Below are 18,346 nucleotides of genomic sequence, written 5' to 3' on the forward strand. Positions count from 1 at the left end.
AACAGACGAGTGCTTTACCGTCACAAGGAAGGTACTACGCCCACGTCAACTGTGCGCAAGCAACGGATCACCACATTCCCGTTCCACGGAAAGAAGGGTGTTGTAGCAAGGCAAATAAGACCAACAGAGGTGTGTGGGCGAGCGAGGGAGAGGAGGGGGCGGTGTGGAAGGGATGCACAATCCTTTCACACATCAATTTGTCCATATCTGGAAGACATACCATAGTAGGAGAGGTGAATGTGTGTTCTTCTTCCGCAATCGGGTTGTAGATTAAAAAATCTCAATCATTTACCATCTTAATAAGAAAGCACATGAGAAGCAGATGAGTAGGAAATTTCTTTTGGTGGCCACATTAATCTGTTTGGTACAAAAAAAAAGAGGGCAAATGAAAAAAAACATTAAAAAGGGGAGTATATATTTGATCAATGAACGGAGCAAAGGGGCAACATAGCGAATTGCTATTTGATCTTAGTTTCCAAGCGGAAAAAATAACTTAATTTAGATGTGGTTAAATCTTGATTTGACCTTGCTTATTACGAGTCATGTACAAATTATTTTCCTGTTTTTGTGAACCGGATCACATGGCTACCACATTGTTGTGTTTTTGTGTCCTATGTATTGCATAAGTATTTCTACCTTATTCTCGTGTCTGTTCGATATAACAATCGTAATCGTATGAAGTAAAAAGGCCCTTCATTATTTTCACAGCAAGAGAAACGATATCCTTCATTATTTTTCTTCTCCCTCTTCCCTTTTCATATGAACCATGATCACGTCAGGATGACACAATTTTTTCCTTTTCTTTTCGCCACGATGAAGCACGCATGGCGTTGGCCAGAAACGCCGACAGGTTGGTGCATGCAACACGATCGATGCGGGGGCCAAACAATAACGAATGCAGCACAGTATCCACGCGCGCGGGGCTAATGTGGATGTGAGGAAGCAGGGCAGGGCAGCAGCACGCGTATAGCCGAAAGTCGGCCCCAAACTAGCACAAGCAGGAAGAGTAGCACGCATGTGCATCTGCGGCCCGCTGAACTGTACATTATTCATGAGTTCGGCTAGCGGGACAGACAGGGTACTTCCTCGATCGATCTAATGCATGCATCGTGCTAGCAGTGACTGCATGCCACTGATCTAAATCTCACTTAATGCGCCTAGGTGGCTAGCTCTGGCCGATCGATCAGCGACCTAACCAGCAACATGGCTTCCCGTTAGATGTCTCAGTGGACATGAGACCAGACCTGCAAGCTGCAACCCCGAACGAGAGATCAATCGTGATCGATCGAAGCTTTTGGTAGCTTCATCGTTGTTATGTTTCTGCAGAGCGCAGCACGTACGCAGCATGCAACGATGCCGGTCGGTTTCAGTCGAGTTGTTATGCGCGCCAGACCGACGCCGCCGCCGTTACGCCCTCTCCCATCGCCATACACCCACACACCGATCATCTTACTCGATCTTGCTGCAGGAGCCAATGTGCAGTGACAACGATTGCACAAGCAGAAAAGCCGCACCTGCAAAAGCGACGAAACAGTGCCTACTTTTTCCACTTCCTATCGAAAGCTCCGTGTTACGTGCAGCGTTGGAGCTTTTCGACTTTGCACGGTTGCTGCTGGAATGGCGGCCTAGGACAAGGAGCACCACAGGGTTCGCCGCGGTACGCACGCACAAAATCGAGTGTACATCTGAGCTTGGAACGCCCCATCGATCATCCAGAATTAATGAGGGGAAATTCCTCAACTCCAAATCCTGGAACTCTTAGCGATTCGGCGAATTGAACCCTCAACTTCAAATTGCTGTTATCGTTTGCAGCTTAAACTATTTAATTTAATCTAGGTTTAAATCAAACCCAAAAGCTTTTTGGCAGACTGAAACAAAATGATCCTGACAAAGAATACCCATTGTCTCACTGACTAAATGGGCCCATATGTCATATTCATCTATCTATTCCTACATGACACTCTCCCACAGATTAAAAAAGTAGGTACACGTGGGGACCATCATGGTCGCCGCACCCCGCGTTGCTCGAACGCGGGGAACAGGGCACCGCTCCACCGGTGCTGCTCGCACACAGGAACAAGAGGTAGTGGAGTGGCGGCAAAAACACAGGAGGCAGGTCGGGAGGTGCACAACTAGAGATAGCTGAAGGGCGGCGCTGGCGTGGGAGGTAGGGAAAGGTGGTGCACCGATGATTGATTTCGGTAGACGAGACATGAGATCCCACAACACAGGAAAGAGAAATTCACCTGGTCTATCGGCGACGTGGCTAGGCGGTGGTACCAACGCCCACGGTGCATTTTGGGGATCGAGTATGGTGGTGGGGACAGCTTGAGGAAAGAGATGAAAAGTGGGATTGTATAGTTAGACTACCATCAGGCCTAGTTGAATCTTATGTGAAGAGAAATTGGTTGTACCAAATGAATTTTCCATAAGGTATATCCTAATGTTTTTTTCATAGGATTTGCACTGCAAGATTTCAATATGATTAGTTTCTATGAGATATATTCCTATGAATCAAATAACTAGTATACAATTTTTTTCATAGGATCAAAATTCTACACTATTCTATGCAAATCCTATGGATCAAATGAGCTCTTAGATGTTTACAGCTTAAAATATGTCTTTTCTAATTTCACACGATGATGCGCTTTGATTTGAGCGAAAGAACTCGACGCGCACTTTCGGTAGTACTACATGAATTGTCACATCGACGGGCATGGACACAAATATATGGTAGGGCAAATTAACTTTTCGTTGGCTTTACCTTTGGCGCGCTTTAGCAATGCACAACGACGCGGCGGTAGATTGTGGGCATGATTGGGAGGTCGGTTTCAGCTCGACACTGTTGGTGGATTACTGGTGGCCTAGTGCTGGCCGGGTTCCATGCATGCGCCCAGTCGGTCCTGCACCAATGTTATCCTTTTGGTGTGTGCGTACAGGTACAGTCTACAGTGGGCGATTAGTGGCGTGTCAACATGACATCGGGGGGATGCACTCAAACAGTGCGAGGTTGAGTGTGGCCACTTAGTAGTTGTTGTTAACCTTACTAGTACCACCAAGCCGACCAATTAAGCATACGTCCTAGCAACGGCGAACATACGGTGATGCATCCCCACAAATCTTCCATTAATTTCCTCTTCCTTCTCCGCCTAGCTAGCTGCCTAGCTCCCCACTGGCCACTATGCTACAGATAGATCATGCTTGTCACGCTCGTGATCGATCACCCAACGAACAAATTCGTGCACGTTAGCTCCTACGGTGCTGGTGACCTGTCGGCCAGGGTCTGTTCCACCGAGAGGGTTCACGAAATTAGTTGCAGCTATCTCCATCTGTTGGAGTTTGGACGGTGCATGTCTCTTTCGCCGGAGGTGATCAACTCATCGTGACTTCATGCATGCATGCATGTGTGATGTTTTCGACCAACCCGGTCCGTCGGTCGGTCGGAAAAGAATGAGTAGGCAGAACTCTAACTTTGCAAATTGCTCAACTTTAAAAATATCCGATCGAATCGCGATGGTGATCGACTTGCATATACGTACAACGCGCACACGTACGCACCGCACGTACGCTGAGAAAGCCAGAGCCGGTATATGTAAAGAGCATGGGTTAGTTGAGCGTAGGCAGAGCTTTCTAGCTAGTCACATCATTTTAGCTGATATCTAACGACATCTACATCATGTTAATATATGTAAAGAGCATGGAGTACCTTAAGTATATGCTTGCTGTATCAGCCGAAACAGACATATGCCAAATACTCATTCGTCTCAATATAATATTAGCTCCGCTCCAAAATATAAGCCTTAAAAAAGTTAAATTAGTTAAAAAGATTTGTATTTTGAAACAAAACAGAGGTAGCTTTTTAAGCCGATTCAACACAATCAACGAGAGGTGGATCTCGAACCGTACGAAAGCGCACCTTCGACGAACATTATACTCGATCTGAAATCACTATTAGCTCGAAAATGGGATCGCCATGAATTAGTTAAAACAGTGGTTCACTAGAGTTTAAATCCTAGGTTTGACATCTTGATGTCTCATAAAATGCCGAATATTTTTTCTGTAAGAGGCATCATTTTGGTAGGGTGATTTCGTCAATCTCAAGACCACCCGGATCAGTTTCTTAGATCCAATCTCTCGAAGATGCTCATAGAGTTAGGGTGTGCATGCATTCATAGGGGTGAGTGTATATATGTATTTGTGAGTATCTACGTTGGTGTCTCGCAAAACAACAATGCTTTAGTTTACAAAAATATTAAAATTTATCCCAAATTCTTAAAAAATTATACATAGGCATATGTTTGAAGTGTTGCAATTTTTAAAGGAAAGGGTCACACCCCAGTTCCATTAAACAAAACAAAATCTTACATCATACTTATACAATTAGCAACCAAGGAGCGACAGAGCATTGTCGCAGAACATCTTAAGTAGCAAAACGAAATAAGCGGCACCACCATTCGGAGCAAGGCTATAGTGTACTAGAGCTAGAATAACATAACAAGAGCCATGGACACTTGCACCCAGGAGGGTACATCCTTACATGGGAGACTATGACCCGCAAACCCTCGAATGAAGAGACTGGAAGGTAGCTACCAACTCAGGCTAACCTCCCGACCTTCTCGTCAGTGTCTCGAACCATTTTTGAAAAGTGAGCAATTTTAAGAAACCGGCTGAAAACCGCACCGACACTCCAAAAACCGAACAAATTCCAGCTATAACCTTGTAGAATATTAGTAAAACCGACAAAAACAAAACCAATACACCACCTCTATTTATAACGGGCCGCGGCCCAAAAACATCGGCTCCCAAGCAATGCTACAAGCCTGCGCCAATCGGCGATAAGTACAGATTGACTTCCGTGACAGCATCGGCAAATTCAAAATTTGGTCAGATTCGAAATTTGTTCAAATATGGTTTGGCTTTGGTGTTCACCACCGCCCCCCGTCCAATCGTCCATCAATTGCCGCAGCATCATCAGCGATGTTAAAAAAAGAAGAAGCCATGATTGGAGCGACAGGATAGATCCACAGCACGAGCGAGGCCAGCCCTAGTCAGAGTCAGAGTCAGATCGCAAGCTTCAACCAAATCCCCACTCCACTACGATATCCAACCCCAAGCACAGCCAAAAAAAAAGCTGTACCCCGAGCGAGCCCAAAGAAAAAAACCCAGAAAAGCTTAAATTCTTTCATCTCTCTCTCTCTCTCTCTCCCCTGTTCCTCTCCTCCCTCCACCTCCGCCCAGTCGCGATCTCTCTCCCCTCCGCAGCTCCGCTGCCGAGCACTCCTCCCGCCGACGCCAACGAGCTCTCTCTACCCCTCCCTAGGTCGCCGGCGAGCCCCCATTGGCGCCCGCCTCACCACCGACCGACCCGAGCTGCCGCGATGGGGCGGTGCTGATACGGCTGGCGCCGATGTCGGACACGTCCTCGCTTCTCGGCGGCGTCCGGGCCGGCCCGCGCGTCGAGCGCGACGTCGAGCAGGTGCGTCCCCTCCGGCTCAATTCGGCCGACACCTGTTCTGCTCCCGTCTCTCGAGGGCGCGTTCGCCCAACATGTTTTCCCTCGGGGTCCCCGCGACGCGTCGAGGTCCGTGCGGGTGCCTTCTTCCGTGACGCGTCGAGTTCAACGGAATGGCGGCGGAATTTCTGGCTGTTAAATTCCTGTTTTCTGTTTTCTGTGCGTCGGAGTGGAGCTTGGAGTGGCGAGTTTGTCTCAGCAGCGTTTGCTTGCTAGAATCTGCTGGTGTTTAGCTTGCGAGGTCGATCCTAGGTGCTCTACCCTCATTTCCTACACTTCTTTTTTGGGGGCAGTTAGGCGGGCATCGAGGGGGTTCGCGGCTTCAGCTTCAGTGGACGATCGTGTTAGGCCGGGGAATCTGTCGGTGGTGACTGACTGACGACGGCCAGTTTGTGTGGTTATGCACTAGTTATTACTGCCTATTCAGATGCTGGACTTAGGTGCAAGTCTTCTTTTGGATGTATATACTGTTTCCGTCCTGCAATTTCCAACTCCTCTAGATTTTTAGATACATCTCCGTCCGACCAAACGGCATTCAAATGGAAATTGAAATCAACAAAAAGAGAGGGGCTGTTCTTTGTTGCTTAGTGAAAAAGTGTCAGTCTGAAGAAATAGCAGCCAGTTGTTTCTGTTATCTCAGACATCGTTTATCGGACCTTTTTCCCTGTTGGTTAGTGAAATCTGCCAATCTGAAGAACTAGCAACCAGTCGTTCCTGTTATCTCAGACATCAGTCGTTGGGGTGTTCTGCTTGCTCAACAGTTTCTTGTGTTATGCCTTGTGCGTTCTGTTCGTTCAGTTAACTTCTCTCCGGTAAGTGAAGATCTGCCCTCAAAGTCATATACTCCTGATATCAGCTTCTCAGGGTTGCACGTTCAAGAGGGCACATGTACCCTTTTGTTGCTTCTCACAGCTCATGAGATTTGAACTAAGAATCCCGTTAAATTACTTGTGAATGCCATATTTGTTTTGAAGAACGCTTGCATGACTTCGAAACTTTTTCATGGTTATGGCATGCTATTTTACTTTCCCATTTGGCATCTGAAACTTGGATGTTCTTGATCACTATATTATTTTTGTTTAATATTGAAATGCTAGAGGAGGACTGATACCACTGGTTTTCTGGTTCAATTGGTTTTTGTCAGGCTATAACCGTTCTCAAGAAAGGAGCCTACTTGTTGAAATATGGGCGTAGAGGGAAGCCAAAATTTTGTCCATTTAGGTTATCCAATGTGAGATTATTTCCACTCCCTAGCTTTGTATCTCTGAAGTCCTTCACGTTTGTCTCACTTGTATGGAGTGTTCTTGGTTTCCACAGGACGAGTCCGCATTGATATGGTTTTCAGCGAAAGAGGAGAAACATCTAAAGTTGAGCCATGTGTCCAGGATAATGCCTGGCCAACGAACTGTAAGTTTTTTTTTCCTAACAATGAAATTTCTACAAGTTGATCCTATCAGCATTTGTACATTTCATGACAATTTTTTGATCAAGAGGCATTTGAAAATTCTCCTGGCTCGCTGTTGGTGTTTTCTTGCGAACTCTTTATGATGCACTTTTATTCCGAAAAAAAAGCAAACCTTTTAGCGAACTTCTGGCATATGGATGCAATCACAACTGGGGAGTGGGGACAAAAGCTTGCATCATGTTGTGCGTGTTATGTGGTAAACTGATTTGCACAGTTGAATAGCTTCTCCGGATGTTCTGCCACTAGACAAGTTAGGTTTCAGCTTTGATGAGAGTTAGGTTTCAGCTTTGATGAGTTAGGTTTCAGCTTTATCAAACTTTTGAGGTTGGACAATACTTGATGTTGCATTTGAATAAGTCTGATTAATGCTTCATTTTTTATTATTTGGTTCAATATATAATTTTCCCATGAATATAAAACTTTCTAAGTTGATCATTCTGCTGGGGAAAGTTATTTAGCATCTGCATAAACTGCTTTATCATGGCATTGTTTCATTTTTGTGATGAGATACTCAATTTTGGTCATAACTCATAGTTATCCCCTTGTGTTGTAGTTGCCATGTAATTTTACTAACTGGACCTTCATTCTTTCAATTTTTGTGAAATCTAGGCAATATTTCAAAGGTATCCACGGCCTGAGAAGGAATGTCAGTCATTTTCTCTTATTTCGCATGACAGGTCACTGGACATTGTAAGTTTGCAGTACACATTCCATGTTCATGTCTCTCTATTCTCTTTCTAATTTTTGTTTTCTTTTGCTTCTCTGTTTACATAAGTGTCAGTCTATACATGGTAATATGATTTACACAATGGTGCCAGATATGTAAGGACAAAGATGAGGCGGAAGTGTGGTTTGCTGGGCTGAAAACTTTGATTTCACGTAGTCATCAAAGAAAATGGAGAACTGACTCGAGAAGTGATAGCGTTTCCTCTGCTGCAACTAGTCCAAGGACTTACACGCGACCGAGCTCTCCATTGAGCTCTCTTTTCAACAGAAATGACTATGTCAATAAGGTACTCCCTCCGTTCCAAATTAATTGACGCAGATTTTTCTAGAGTCGCATGTGTCTAACTACTGTCCTGAATAGGGGAATTCGAATGATCTTTTTTTATTGTACGAAATGATCATTTTCATCATGTTGGTAATACTTTATGAAGATGAGTTCTGATAGATGTTTTACAACAGGATTTCAATGAAAACTACCGCCTTCGTAGTCCATATGGGAGTCCACCAAAGAATGGCTTGGAGAAGGCCTTTTCAGATGCTGCGTTATATGCAGCTCCTCCCAAGGGCTTCTTCCCATCAGATTGTAATGCAGGATCGGTCCACTCTATGTCATCTGGACAATCAGATAACACAAATGGGCACTCGAGAGGCATCCCAATGGATGCTTTCCGGGTCAGTTATTCAAGTGTTGTTAGCTCATCAAGTCACGGTTCTGGCTATGACGATGGTGATGCTTTAGGTGATGTTTTAATATGGGGAAAAGGAATTGGGGAAGGAATTCTTGGTGGTGGTAGCTCGAGGACTGGAAGCTCCTCAGGTGCAAAGATGGATTGTCTTGTACCTAAATCATTAGAGTTTGCTGTGCGACTTGATGTGCAGAACATATCTTGTGGAGGAAGGCATGCTGCACTTGTCAGTAAACAAGGCGAGATCTACTCCTGGGGCGAGGAATCTGGTGGGCGGCTTGGTCATGGTGTTGATTGTGATGTCGCACATCCAAAGCTCATTGATGCTCTAACTCATATGAACATTGAGCAGGTATCCTGCGGTGAATACCACACTTGTGCTGTTACACTATCTGGAGATTTGTATACATGGGGGGATGGCACCTTCAAATATGGGCTTTTGGGCCATGGCAATGACGTCAGTCACTGGGTACCAAAAAAGCTGCATGGGCCATTGGAGGGTATACATGTATCATCAATTTCTTGTGGCCCTTGGCATACAGCCATAGTAACTTCCGCTGGGCAGCTGTTCACATTTGGAGATGGCTCTTTTGGAGTTCTCGGCCATGGAGACCGGGAGAGTCTCTCTGTCCCCAAGGAAGTGGAATCTCTCAAAGGGCTTCGGACGGTGCGGGCTGCTTGTGGTGTTTGGCACACTGCTGCAGTTGTAGAAGTAATGGTTGGGAATTCAAGTTCTAGCAATTGTTCATCTGGAAAGATATTTACGTGGGGCGATGGTGATAAAGGCCATTTAGGACATGGTGACAAGGAGTCGAGGCTTGTCCCAACATGTGTTGCTTCTTTGGTGGAGCCCAATTTTTGCCAGGTTGCTTGTGGTCATTTCTTGACAGTGGCTCTTACAACATCAGGACATGTGTATACAATGGGGAGTGCTGGTTTTGGCCAACTTGGAAATCCACAAGCAGATGGTATGCTTCCTGTACGTGTTGAAGGGAAGCTCCACAAAAACTTTGTTGAGGAGATCTCTTGTGGTGCTTATCATGTGGCTGTTTTGACCTCTAGGACTGAGGTCTACACATGGGGTAAAGGTGCAAATGGTCGGTTAGGTCACGGGAATACTGATGATAAGAATACTCCTACATTGGTTGAAGCACTAAAAGATAAGCAAGTCAGGAGTGTTGTTTGTGGAACTAATTTCACTGCAGCAGTATGCATTCATAAATGGGTATCTGGAGTTGATCAGTCAATGTGCTCAGGATGCCGTCAGCCTTTTAACTTGAGGAGAAAACGTCATAATTGCTACAATTGTGCTCTGATATTTTGCCATTCCTGCAGCAGTAAAAAATCTCTGAGGGCTTCATTGGCACCAAATCCTAGCAAACCTTATCGTGTTTGTGATAGCTGCTACAGCAAACTGACCAAGCCACTCGAAACAGACATGTACTCTTCAGCTAAGCAGGGAGCTGTTGTTGTACAGGGATTTAACAACACGGTTGAGGATGAGCTGGAAACAAGGTCAAACGCTAAACTATCAAGAATGTCTTCAATGGAATCGTATAAGGACATGGATAGTAGATATTCAAAGAAAAACAAGAAGTTTGATTTTAATAGCACCCGTGTTTCCCCCATTCCAAACAGCGGTTCACACTGGAGTGGACTCAACATTTCAAGATCCTTCAATCCTGTATTTGGGTCTTCAAAAAAGTTTCTCTCAGCATCTGTTCCTGGATCCAGAATCATTTCTAGGGCTACATCACCTGTTTCAAGAAGGTCGAGTCCTCCACGTTCTACAACACCAACACCTACTTTGGGGGGTCTAACTTCTGGAGGTATCCACAGTGGCGCCAAGCCAACAAATGATAGCCGGACTCAAGAAGTTCTAAATTTGAGGTCCCAGGTACACATTTTTCTGCATTTCTCTCCGTTGTTGTCCAACCCAAATGATCGGAAGTATTATATTAGCTTGTTACAGAGATCTGTCGATTTCTGGTGTTAACATGGAGCAGTTCTGTAACAGTAATATGATAGATATTACTCCTTCAACCATACCAGATAACTCAGTGCTTACTAGCTACTGATCTACTTAAATATGGAGGCAGTTCTAAGCACCACTTACGTACACTGCATGTTATCTCATCAAGTACGACCATGCAAGTAGCTTTCTTCGAAGTGATGATTTCTTTGCTGATATAGTAAAGCTCTTCACTGGCAGGTGGACAATCTTACTAGGAAGTCTCAACATCTCGAAGTTGAGTTGGAGAGAACTACCAAGCAATTGAAGGAAGCTGTTGCCATTGCAGGGGAGGAAACCGCAAAGTGCAAGGCAGCGAAGGAAGTAATCAAGTCACTGACTGCACAAGTAAGATTGCTTATTCTGTTTGTATGCAAAAAAAATTATATGCGTACAAGGCCATATAATCAATTTAACATTATTATTTATCTCATTCACGAGAATTTTATGTGCATGCTGAATCGATTCCTCTACTATTATGTATTATATGATGAATCTTATGGATGAGGGAAATATGTGCAACTGTGATCCATATGTAGCTCATATCTGATGTTGTGTATGCTCAGCCAAGACAAAACCTGAATTGAATGGTTTTGATATAGTGGAAAATCTAGTAATTTAGAACCAGTTAAAAGTCAAAATATCACATTATCCAAGTCTTTATTAGCCTGCATTGGTAAACAAAAAGAAAGAGCTATTGTCACTCATGCCACATGTTTATGGCTGCTGTCTAAGTGTTGCCACATTCTCTTCCATAATAGTTGAAGGAGATGGCAGAGAGGTTACCTGGAGGAGCAGCCAAAAACGGGAAGTTATCACCTCTTTCTGGAATTTCTGTGCCAAGTGATATACATGCCATGGTTGCTGAAAGTTTCGGCAGCCCAGTAAGTTCCGGAGAACAAGAACAAATTTCAGATGGTAGTAATGGATTGTTTGCTTCTAATGGACCAAGTTCTGTTAGGAACAAGGCAAGCCATCCAGAAATGACCAATAATGGGAGTATACCACAGGGTCCAGAATCCCAAAATGAGGCTGAATGGGTAGAGCAAGATGAACCAGGCGTTTTTATTACTCTCACTGCTTTGCCTGGAGGGGCCAGAGACCTCAAGCGGGTTCGGTTCAGGTAAATGCCTTTGAATTCTATTTAAAAGGAAACTTGTATAGCTAGACTTGGACCTTTTCATCTTTGTCATCCATTCGTGTTGAGTTGGTTCAGCATTCCAATACTCGCTTTTGTGGATGCAGCCGGAAGAGATTCAGTGAGACACAGGCAGCAAAATGGTGGCAGGGGAACAGAGCGAGGGTGTATCTGAAGTACAATGTTCGCATGGTTGACTAGGATGCGATTGTATAGTGATGTTATGTCGGTTCACAAGAAAACATTTCCGCCCCACCACACGCTGTCTGAAATGGCACCAACCTCGTGCTGCATGTCGTTGAACTACTTAATACAAGTGTGTTCACTGTGCTGTTTCTTAATCATAGTGTGTTCAGTGTGCTTCCTGATTTGGGTGGTGCATAGGTGCTGCCGCTGGAGGCGGAGAGAAGGGTAAGAGGAGGATCCTGGTGGGGAGGAATGTGCACACGGCGTGCTTTGCAGTGAAGGGTCCTGGTGGGGAGGAACATTCACTGTTCCATTCACCGTCTTGCGGTGAGTTTTGTTTTTCCCCGCATAAATTTGCATTCTTGTAATTGTGGTACTCTTGGATGTTAAAGCAATGATGTAGTAGTACCACATGCATGGAGTTGTGTTTGTAGTTACTTCACTTTTATTTTGGTCTGTTTGGAAGACCTTTTTTTTGTCTAAAGTGTTCTATCATTTACTCATCAGTTCTAATATCTACTTTCTGGTTTCTGCATGGCTTTGGCCAATAGGTTTCATGTGGGGGCTCCTAAAATTTTTCCTACCCTGTTTCTCAATTAGAGATTGTTTTCTCATGATGCAATCTGTGATCTCCTGCTAATGCTAAAAAGTAACTTGCACCTTGCAACTGATCTTAGCAATTGTCGCAACTTGCATCTCTGCTATAGTATCATAAGTTATCTTACTTTATCAGTTAGAGTGTTGTTGACATCCATCTTCACTGACAATCTCTTGATGTTCCTACACCAATTGTTAACCATTTGGATTGTTTTTTGCATAAGTTGAACTTACTTAAGTCTTTACTTTGTGCAGATATATGATATTTTCCAGCTTCTTCCACAAACAATTCAGGTTGCGGTGTTCTCTGCTACCATGCCTCCTGATGCCCGTGAGATAACCCGCAAGCCCGTGAGGATTCTTGTTAAGGAAGACGAGCTTACCCTTCAGTGTATCAAGCAATTCTATGGTCAATGTGGAGAAGGAAGAGTTGAAGCTGTTTTACCTTCTATGACCATCAGTACATACCTTGGCTATTACCCAGAGTGTTTCTTTGCGAACACCAACCCAATGTGGACAACAAGATAAGGGGAAGGGACCACAGATTCTGCTACACATGGACACATGGGCTAGAACACCAGAGACATCAGGGAGTTCAGATCCGGGTCTTCTCGTGTGCTCATCGCCACTGACCTGATGGCTTGTGGTATCGGTGTCCAGCAAGTCTCACACGGCATCAACTACGACCTACCGACTCAGCCTGAGAAACACCTCCATCACATCGGCAGATTTTGGAGATAGGGAGTTGCCATCAGATTTGTTGCCCGCAGCATCGAGAGGACGCTGTATGACATCCAGAAGTTCCATGTACAGCATTGCCACCGAGGAGGCCCCCAGCCAATGTTGCTGAGCCTCTCTAGATTATGATCTTAGGAATGCAGCAAGGTTGGATAAAAGTTGTGTCTTCTTTTTTGTCTGTCATCTCCAACTCTTCTCATTTTCGAGGATGGGCAATATCTGGGTTTATTTGTGGTTACGGATGGTTTCTGAGTTTTTCTTCTTTTTTGTATGCAATGTTCAGAATTTTTGGTACTGTGTAAGCTCTGCTGTTTCCTGGGCTAGCTGGGATGGAGTGATACAACCTCTGTATATCTATCTCAAAAACTATGTTCTGTTGTGAAACTATTGTCTATATGCTGCAATTGGAAAAGTTCTCCTCAAACATATTTTCTTACTCGTGTGATCATTTCAGATATCTGAAAACTTAAAACAAATATAAGTTTAGGCGATCGTTTGGCTCAGAACAACATTTGTACATGTGCAAACAAAAATTAGCCTCGTCAGCAGATCAGAGAGGGCGTTTTTCTGAAGAATGTTTTAATGTCACATGCTCAGTATCACAGAGCATTGTTTTGCTGTCACTTGTATCTGTATTCAGTGCAGAGACCGTGTGCATGCTTCATGTAACCAGATTTCCTTGGTTAAAATAATAGTCAATAGTAGATTGCACCGCAAACATGCTTCATGTAACCAGATTTCCTTGGTTAAAATAATAATCAATAGTAGATTGCACCGCAAAAGTGCATTCTGGCATCATAGCTCTCAGTGCATAATAATACAGAAAACTTCTCATAAACTTCTCATAGCTCGCAGTGCATAATAATACAGAAACACTTCCAAGTGCCTGGTATGCGGAACTCCTACCAATTTTTAAAGAGGTCTCTCTGCCTATCCATAAACAAATGACTCACGTTTGATCTCTTCAAATGCACATTGTTTCCGAAATGAGTAAATAAATTAGGCACGAAAACTGTGGTCTCTTGTCTATTCCCTCAGAGCATTGATGCTGATGCTGACGGTCTCGTGGCGGCGGGGCTTTGGGGCTGGCGGTTGCGGAACGTGAGCCAAACTCCACACTGGAAGATTGTGGAGGCCACCCCTATTGCATTTGCGATCTGTCACAACAACACATTTACATAAGCAAAGCTGGATAAAAAAGAGGGCCATACATCTGAACCATTCAAGCAAGCTAGCAAAGGAATTCAAGAATTGATGGGCAAAAAAAAAAAATACTTTGATGGTACGAAATAGATAAAAAATAATAATACATATATATCACAACCATACTGATAATTGTTATGGTCCCAGTTCAGCGGCAAAAGTAAAGATTCAGTTTTCCACCTCAAACTAAAATATAGCAGCAGTTGAATATTCTAAGGTGATAATAATGAGCTGGACATACATATCTGAGAATATGAGACTACTTACAAGGAGGAAAAGGTCCATAGGGCTCAGCCTTGAGTACAATGTCCATATCGCCGCATTTGCAAGGAATCCCCATGCGAGCTCAAGACCTGCCACATCATATGTAGTGAACGCAGACACCTGCATTGCAAGTGAGTTAAGAATAAAAGCATTACATCAGATAAATGCTTAGCAGTTTAACCAGTACTCACAACTTGGTTGAAGGTGGAGGTGTACATGAGAAAGGCTGTAATAGCTCCAATGACGCCATAGACATTGTCCCTAACGTTGGAGTTTTTCCCGTCCTTGAAGACCGTGAACTGGAGTATGAGCAGGGTGATGAGAAATGCAACCTGCACGATCCCCATCACCCATGCCACGGTCCTCCTCCAGCCAGTTGAGTAGAGGTAGTACCGGACACAGTAATAGGTCTTGGCCAGCGCTGTGACGCCATTTATGCCGACCAACAACCAGTTCTCCTTGTTTGTCGCATAGAAAACGAATGCCACAACGTTTAGCCAGGTGAACTACAATGGAAAGCACAAGAGATTCCCCACATTTTGACCACGCTTGATATTTGGAAATGTGAGGCAACTGAAAGTAATAAGTAAGCTAGTGAGTATTTTATATAACTAACCAAAACACCTTTAGAATATATCGTATACATTATGATAATAGACACCAAGCAAGAAATGAACAGCTATCTGCTATGGCTTAGGCATCCAAATGCATCATGAAACTATATATGGCTCTTGCAAGTTTCCATCACAGCTTCAGAGTGAAAATATGTGCATTCCAGCCGTTCAAGAGATTAGCGAACACAATGAACAAAAAAGTATAGAAGTACCAATGAGGAAATTCTGACAATTCAGATCATAGTTGCAATCTAAGGTGCAGAAGGCAGCAACTGTACTAAATCTCATCAGACAACAAATTTCCCGCATCAGAAGCCTGTATGTAACCCCTGCTAATCCCTACAGAAATGAAAAAATCCTACCCCAAAACAAAAGAAGACCTACACATTTTCCCAGAAGGGCAGTCACCTGCCACACTAGATTTGGATAACACGATAGTGGCAATTCAATTCACAACTAAAGCATTCTAGCATAACTAAAAATCAGAGATAATATTTTTTTTTCTTGAAACAACAATAATGGAAAAGGAAAAACAAAAAATAAAAACATCTCGGGTTGCCTCCCATAAAGCGCTTTTTAGAGCCATAAAGTTAGGCTTACTTACTTGCTTTAAGTGATATGGAAATCATGTGGTAACTTGAATCTTGGTGCTATCTTCTTCCTTGTAAAGTTTTTCATACACTTCTTGTGTATGAATTGAAACTTCACATTCCCTTCTTTTGAGTTAATGATTCCACCTGGAGTTCTTAAAAAGGGTCTTCCAATAATTATAGGACTAGAGCTATTGCTCCCCATGTCCATGACAATAAAATCAACAGGCACATAAGTCATATGTAATTCAACCGTAAATCATATTGTTTACCCAACATGTTCATTTGTTTTTTTCTTGTGAAATAAATCACGTGAGGTCTGTTATGTTTCCATGTATTTATAAAACAAAATAAAGTAAGAGTGTAATATTGTGTATGAAAAAGGCATATTTTTATATCTTTCATCCTCGGCTGTACATGTTAATTTAGAAAAAAGTTGCAAATTAATCATGTGTAACTAGAGAATTGTAAGTGGAACAATCTTAGTTGCAGCCCATGTGTAACTGAAAAATCCCAGTTGGAATTCATGTGCAACTAGAGAAAATCTCAATTGCAATGATTTTTTTTTTCAGTTACAACTCATGTGCAATTGGAAAATCTCAGTTGCAAGGCATGTGCAATTAGGGAAATCTCAGTTATAACCCATATGTAACTACAAAAAAAAATTCAGTTGCAACTCATGTGGAACTTAAACATTCTCAGTTGCAACTCATATGCAACTGAAAAGAACCCCATTACAACATATATGCAACTGAAAAAAATAGTTGCAACCTATATGCAACTTCAAATCTCAATTGCAACTTATATGCAACACAATTACAACACAACTACAACTGAGATATCACACCATGCGTGACTCTGACACAATTACGCATGTAAAACTTTTTAAAAAAACTAAGATACAATATGAACATACAGAGCTAAAAATCACTAGCTAGAGAGGTACACTCTTGTACTCATAGACTGCTTGAACACGTTGCACTAGAGATAAACATTAAATCAGTGAGCAAGGGGCCGGGACCAAGAATGAATGGCCACACCACCTGAACGAATGGGACGATTCATGGCTAGTTGGAAAACTCATGACCGGCCTGGCAAAGATAAGAAAACCCCACAACACACTTATCCGCGTACAGTGCCGCTGTGCCAAATTACGCTGCATCGGGGGAATGAGTCACCCGGGGGAATTTCTAGATTACGGATCTAACAACAAAGGAAACTAGATGATACCCCGCACGTTGCTGCGGAATTTAAATATAGATTATATAAATTATTTTAAATTAACTATGCGATTAGACAGTATATTCATTGAAAAAACAGTTGGCAACATGTCAACTACAATTATATTGATAATACATTGATATGTCAATTAGAAAGTTTGTTTGATATACTGTCAAATGGTATAAATAATACATGAGATGACTAATATGTGGCAAATTATAAATTCTACCCCAGCTGCCATGGAGAGAAACGACCGAAATAGCATAGTCATATATATATACATATATATATATATATATATATATATATATATGTATATATATATATATATATATATATATATATATCTCTCTCTCTCTATATATATATATATATTCTGTCTTCTGTGCCATATTGTAGTATGTTTTGGCATTATGGAACAGAGGAAATACTTCAAATACATATGACGTCGGCTCGTTTCATGTGAGTTGGATCACTAAATCGGCCATCCCTAAGGGTTAGGTCATCAATGGTATTGGTTAGAAACGTACAATAATGACCACTTGTTAATTTGGGTTCAAAACACCATCACAATTCATGAGTCCCATAGTGAAAAAATGACCACTTGTTAAGGGCCATACATCTTAGATAGAGCCGTCGGGAGGTTCGTCAAAAAAATGGGAGTGAAGGCACTAAGAGCACCTCCAGCCGTTAGAGGCCCCCGGGCCACAATCCGGATGGAAATTGGTCCGGATTGGATCTATTTTGGCATGGGAAGCAACGATTTTCCAGCCGTTCCGGGGAATTTGCGCAGGCCAGAGCACGGAATCTTCACTGACACGCGGGCCAGAGCGCGGAATTTGCTCCATCCGGAGTCCCCGGCAGCACCCCGGGAACCGAGGATGGCCTGGGGAGTCCGGACGGATTTAGACATAAATCCGGACGAAAACGAGAAGCTGGGAGCGTGACTGGGTCATTTTCGTCCGTCCGGATGAAAAAAGAGGCCCTGGGGGCCTTTCCGGGAACATGGCTGGAGATGCTCTAAGATCTATAATGATACCACTCGCCTTCCACCAAGGAAGAGCTTCCATGCGGGAGAATGAAAGAGATGAGGACCGTAGGATCATCAATGGAGGAGGCATTGACATGAGCTATATATGTTCTCCATTAGGAGAAGTCTACCCCTCTGCAACTTATCAGTTAGGCATGCAACAACCACCCCTCCATTGTGTAAGACAAGTATTCATATCCATCATCTCTAAGATGTCAAGATCCAATCAATCGCCATATAAGGAGAAGACACTACGATCTCCACCTATGATGGCCGTATGGCCGACACCGTCTCCATTGCTGGTGCTAACCACTGTCATCGGCTACACAACAATGGATCCCACGTTGGGTTGTAATGGTCTCTTA

The 18,346-nt window shown here is 43.2% G+C and overlaps 2 protein-coding genes and 1 pseudogene across 4 annotated transcripts; 2 read left to right on the forward strand and 1 right to left on the reverse strand.

The window, feature by feature from the left end:
* Positions 1–5,210: 5,210 nt before the first annotated feature.
* Positions 5,211–13,443, forward strand: LOC127345780 (PH, RCC1 and FYVE domains-containing protein 1). Of its 3 annotated transcripts, none has more exons than XM_051372301.2 (10): positions 5,218–5,476; positions 6,657–6,743; positions 6,830–6,919; positions 7,587–7,667; positions 7,796–7,990; positions 8,163–10,286; positions 10,602–10,748; positions 11,162–11,523; positions 11,646–12,051; positions 12,577–13,443. In XM_051372301.2, exons 1-9 carry the CDS (start codon positions 5,408–5,410, stop codon positions 11,737–11,739), a joined length of 3,249 nt encoding a protein of 1,082 aa, XP_051228261.1. In that variant the 5' UTR covers positions 5,218–5,407; the 3' UTR covers positions 11,740–12,051; positions 12,577–13,443. The 3 variants fall into 3 exon arrangements, with proteins under 3 accessions (XP_071684788.1, XP_051228261.1, XP_051228262.1); XM_051372302.2 differs by having other exon boundaries at positions 12,851–13,443; XM_071828687.1 differs by lacking the exons at positions 11,646–12,051; positions 12,577–13,443 and having other exon boundaries at positions 5,211–5,476; positions 11,162–11,284; positions 11,362–11,518.
* Positions 11,741–13,443, forward strand: LOC127340417 (eukaryotic initiation factor 4A-6-like; annotated as a pseudogene).
* Positions 13,444–14,093: 650 nt separating this feature from the next.
* Positions 14,094–14,873, reverse strand: LOC127340418 (bidirectional sugar transporter SWEET17-like). The gene is made up of 3 exons (XM_051366172.1): positions 14,718–14,873; positions 14,530–14,646; positions 14,094–14,216 (listed from the first exon to the last, which is right to left on the reverse strand). The coding sequence occupies exons 1-3, from the start codon at positions 14,871–14,873 to the stop codon at positions 14,094–14,096; spliced, it is 396 nt and encodes a 131-aa protein (XP_051222132.1).
* Positions 14,874–18,346: the final 3,473 nt, after the last annotated feature.

The sequence above is a fragment of the Lolium perenne genome, chromosome 3 (genome assembly GCF_019359855.2).
Source record: "Lolium perenne isolate Kyuss_39 chromosome 3, Kyuss_2.0, whole genome shotgun sequence".
Taxonomy (NCBI): Eukaryota; Viridiplantae; Streptophyta; class Magnoliopsida; order Poales; family Poaceae; genus Lolium; species Lolium perenne.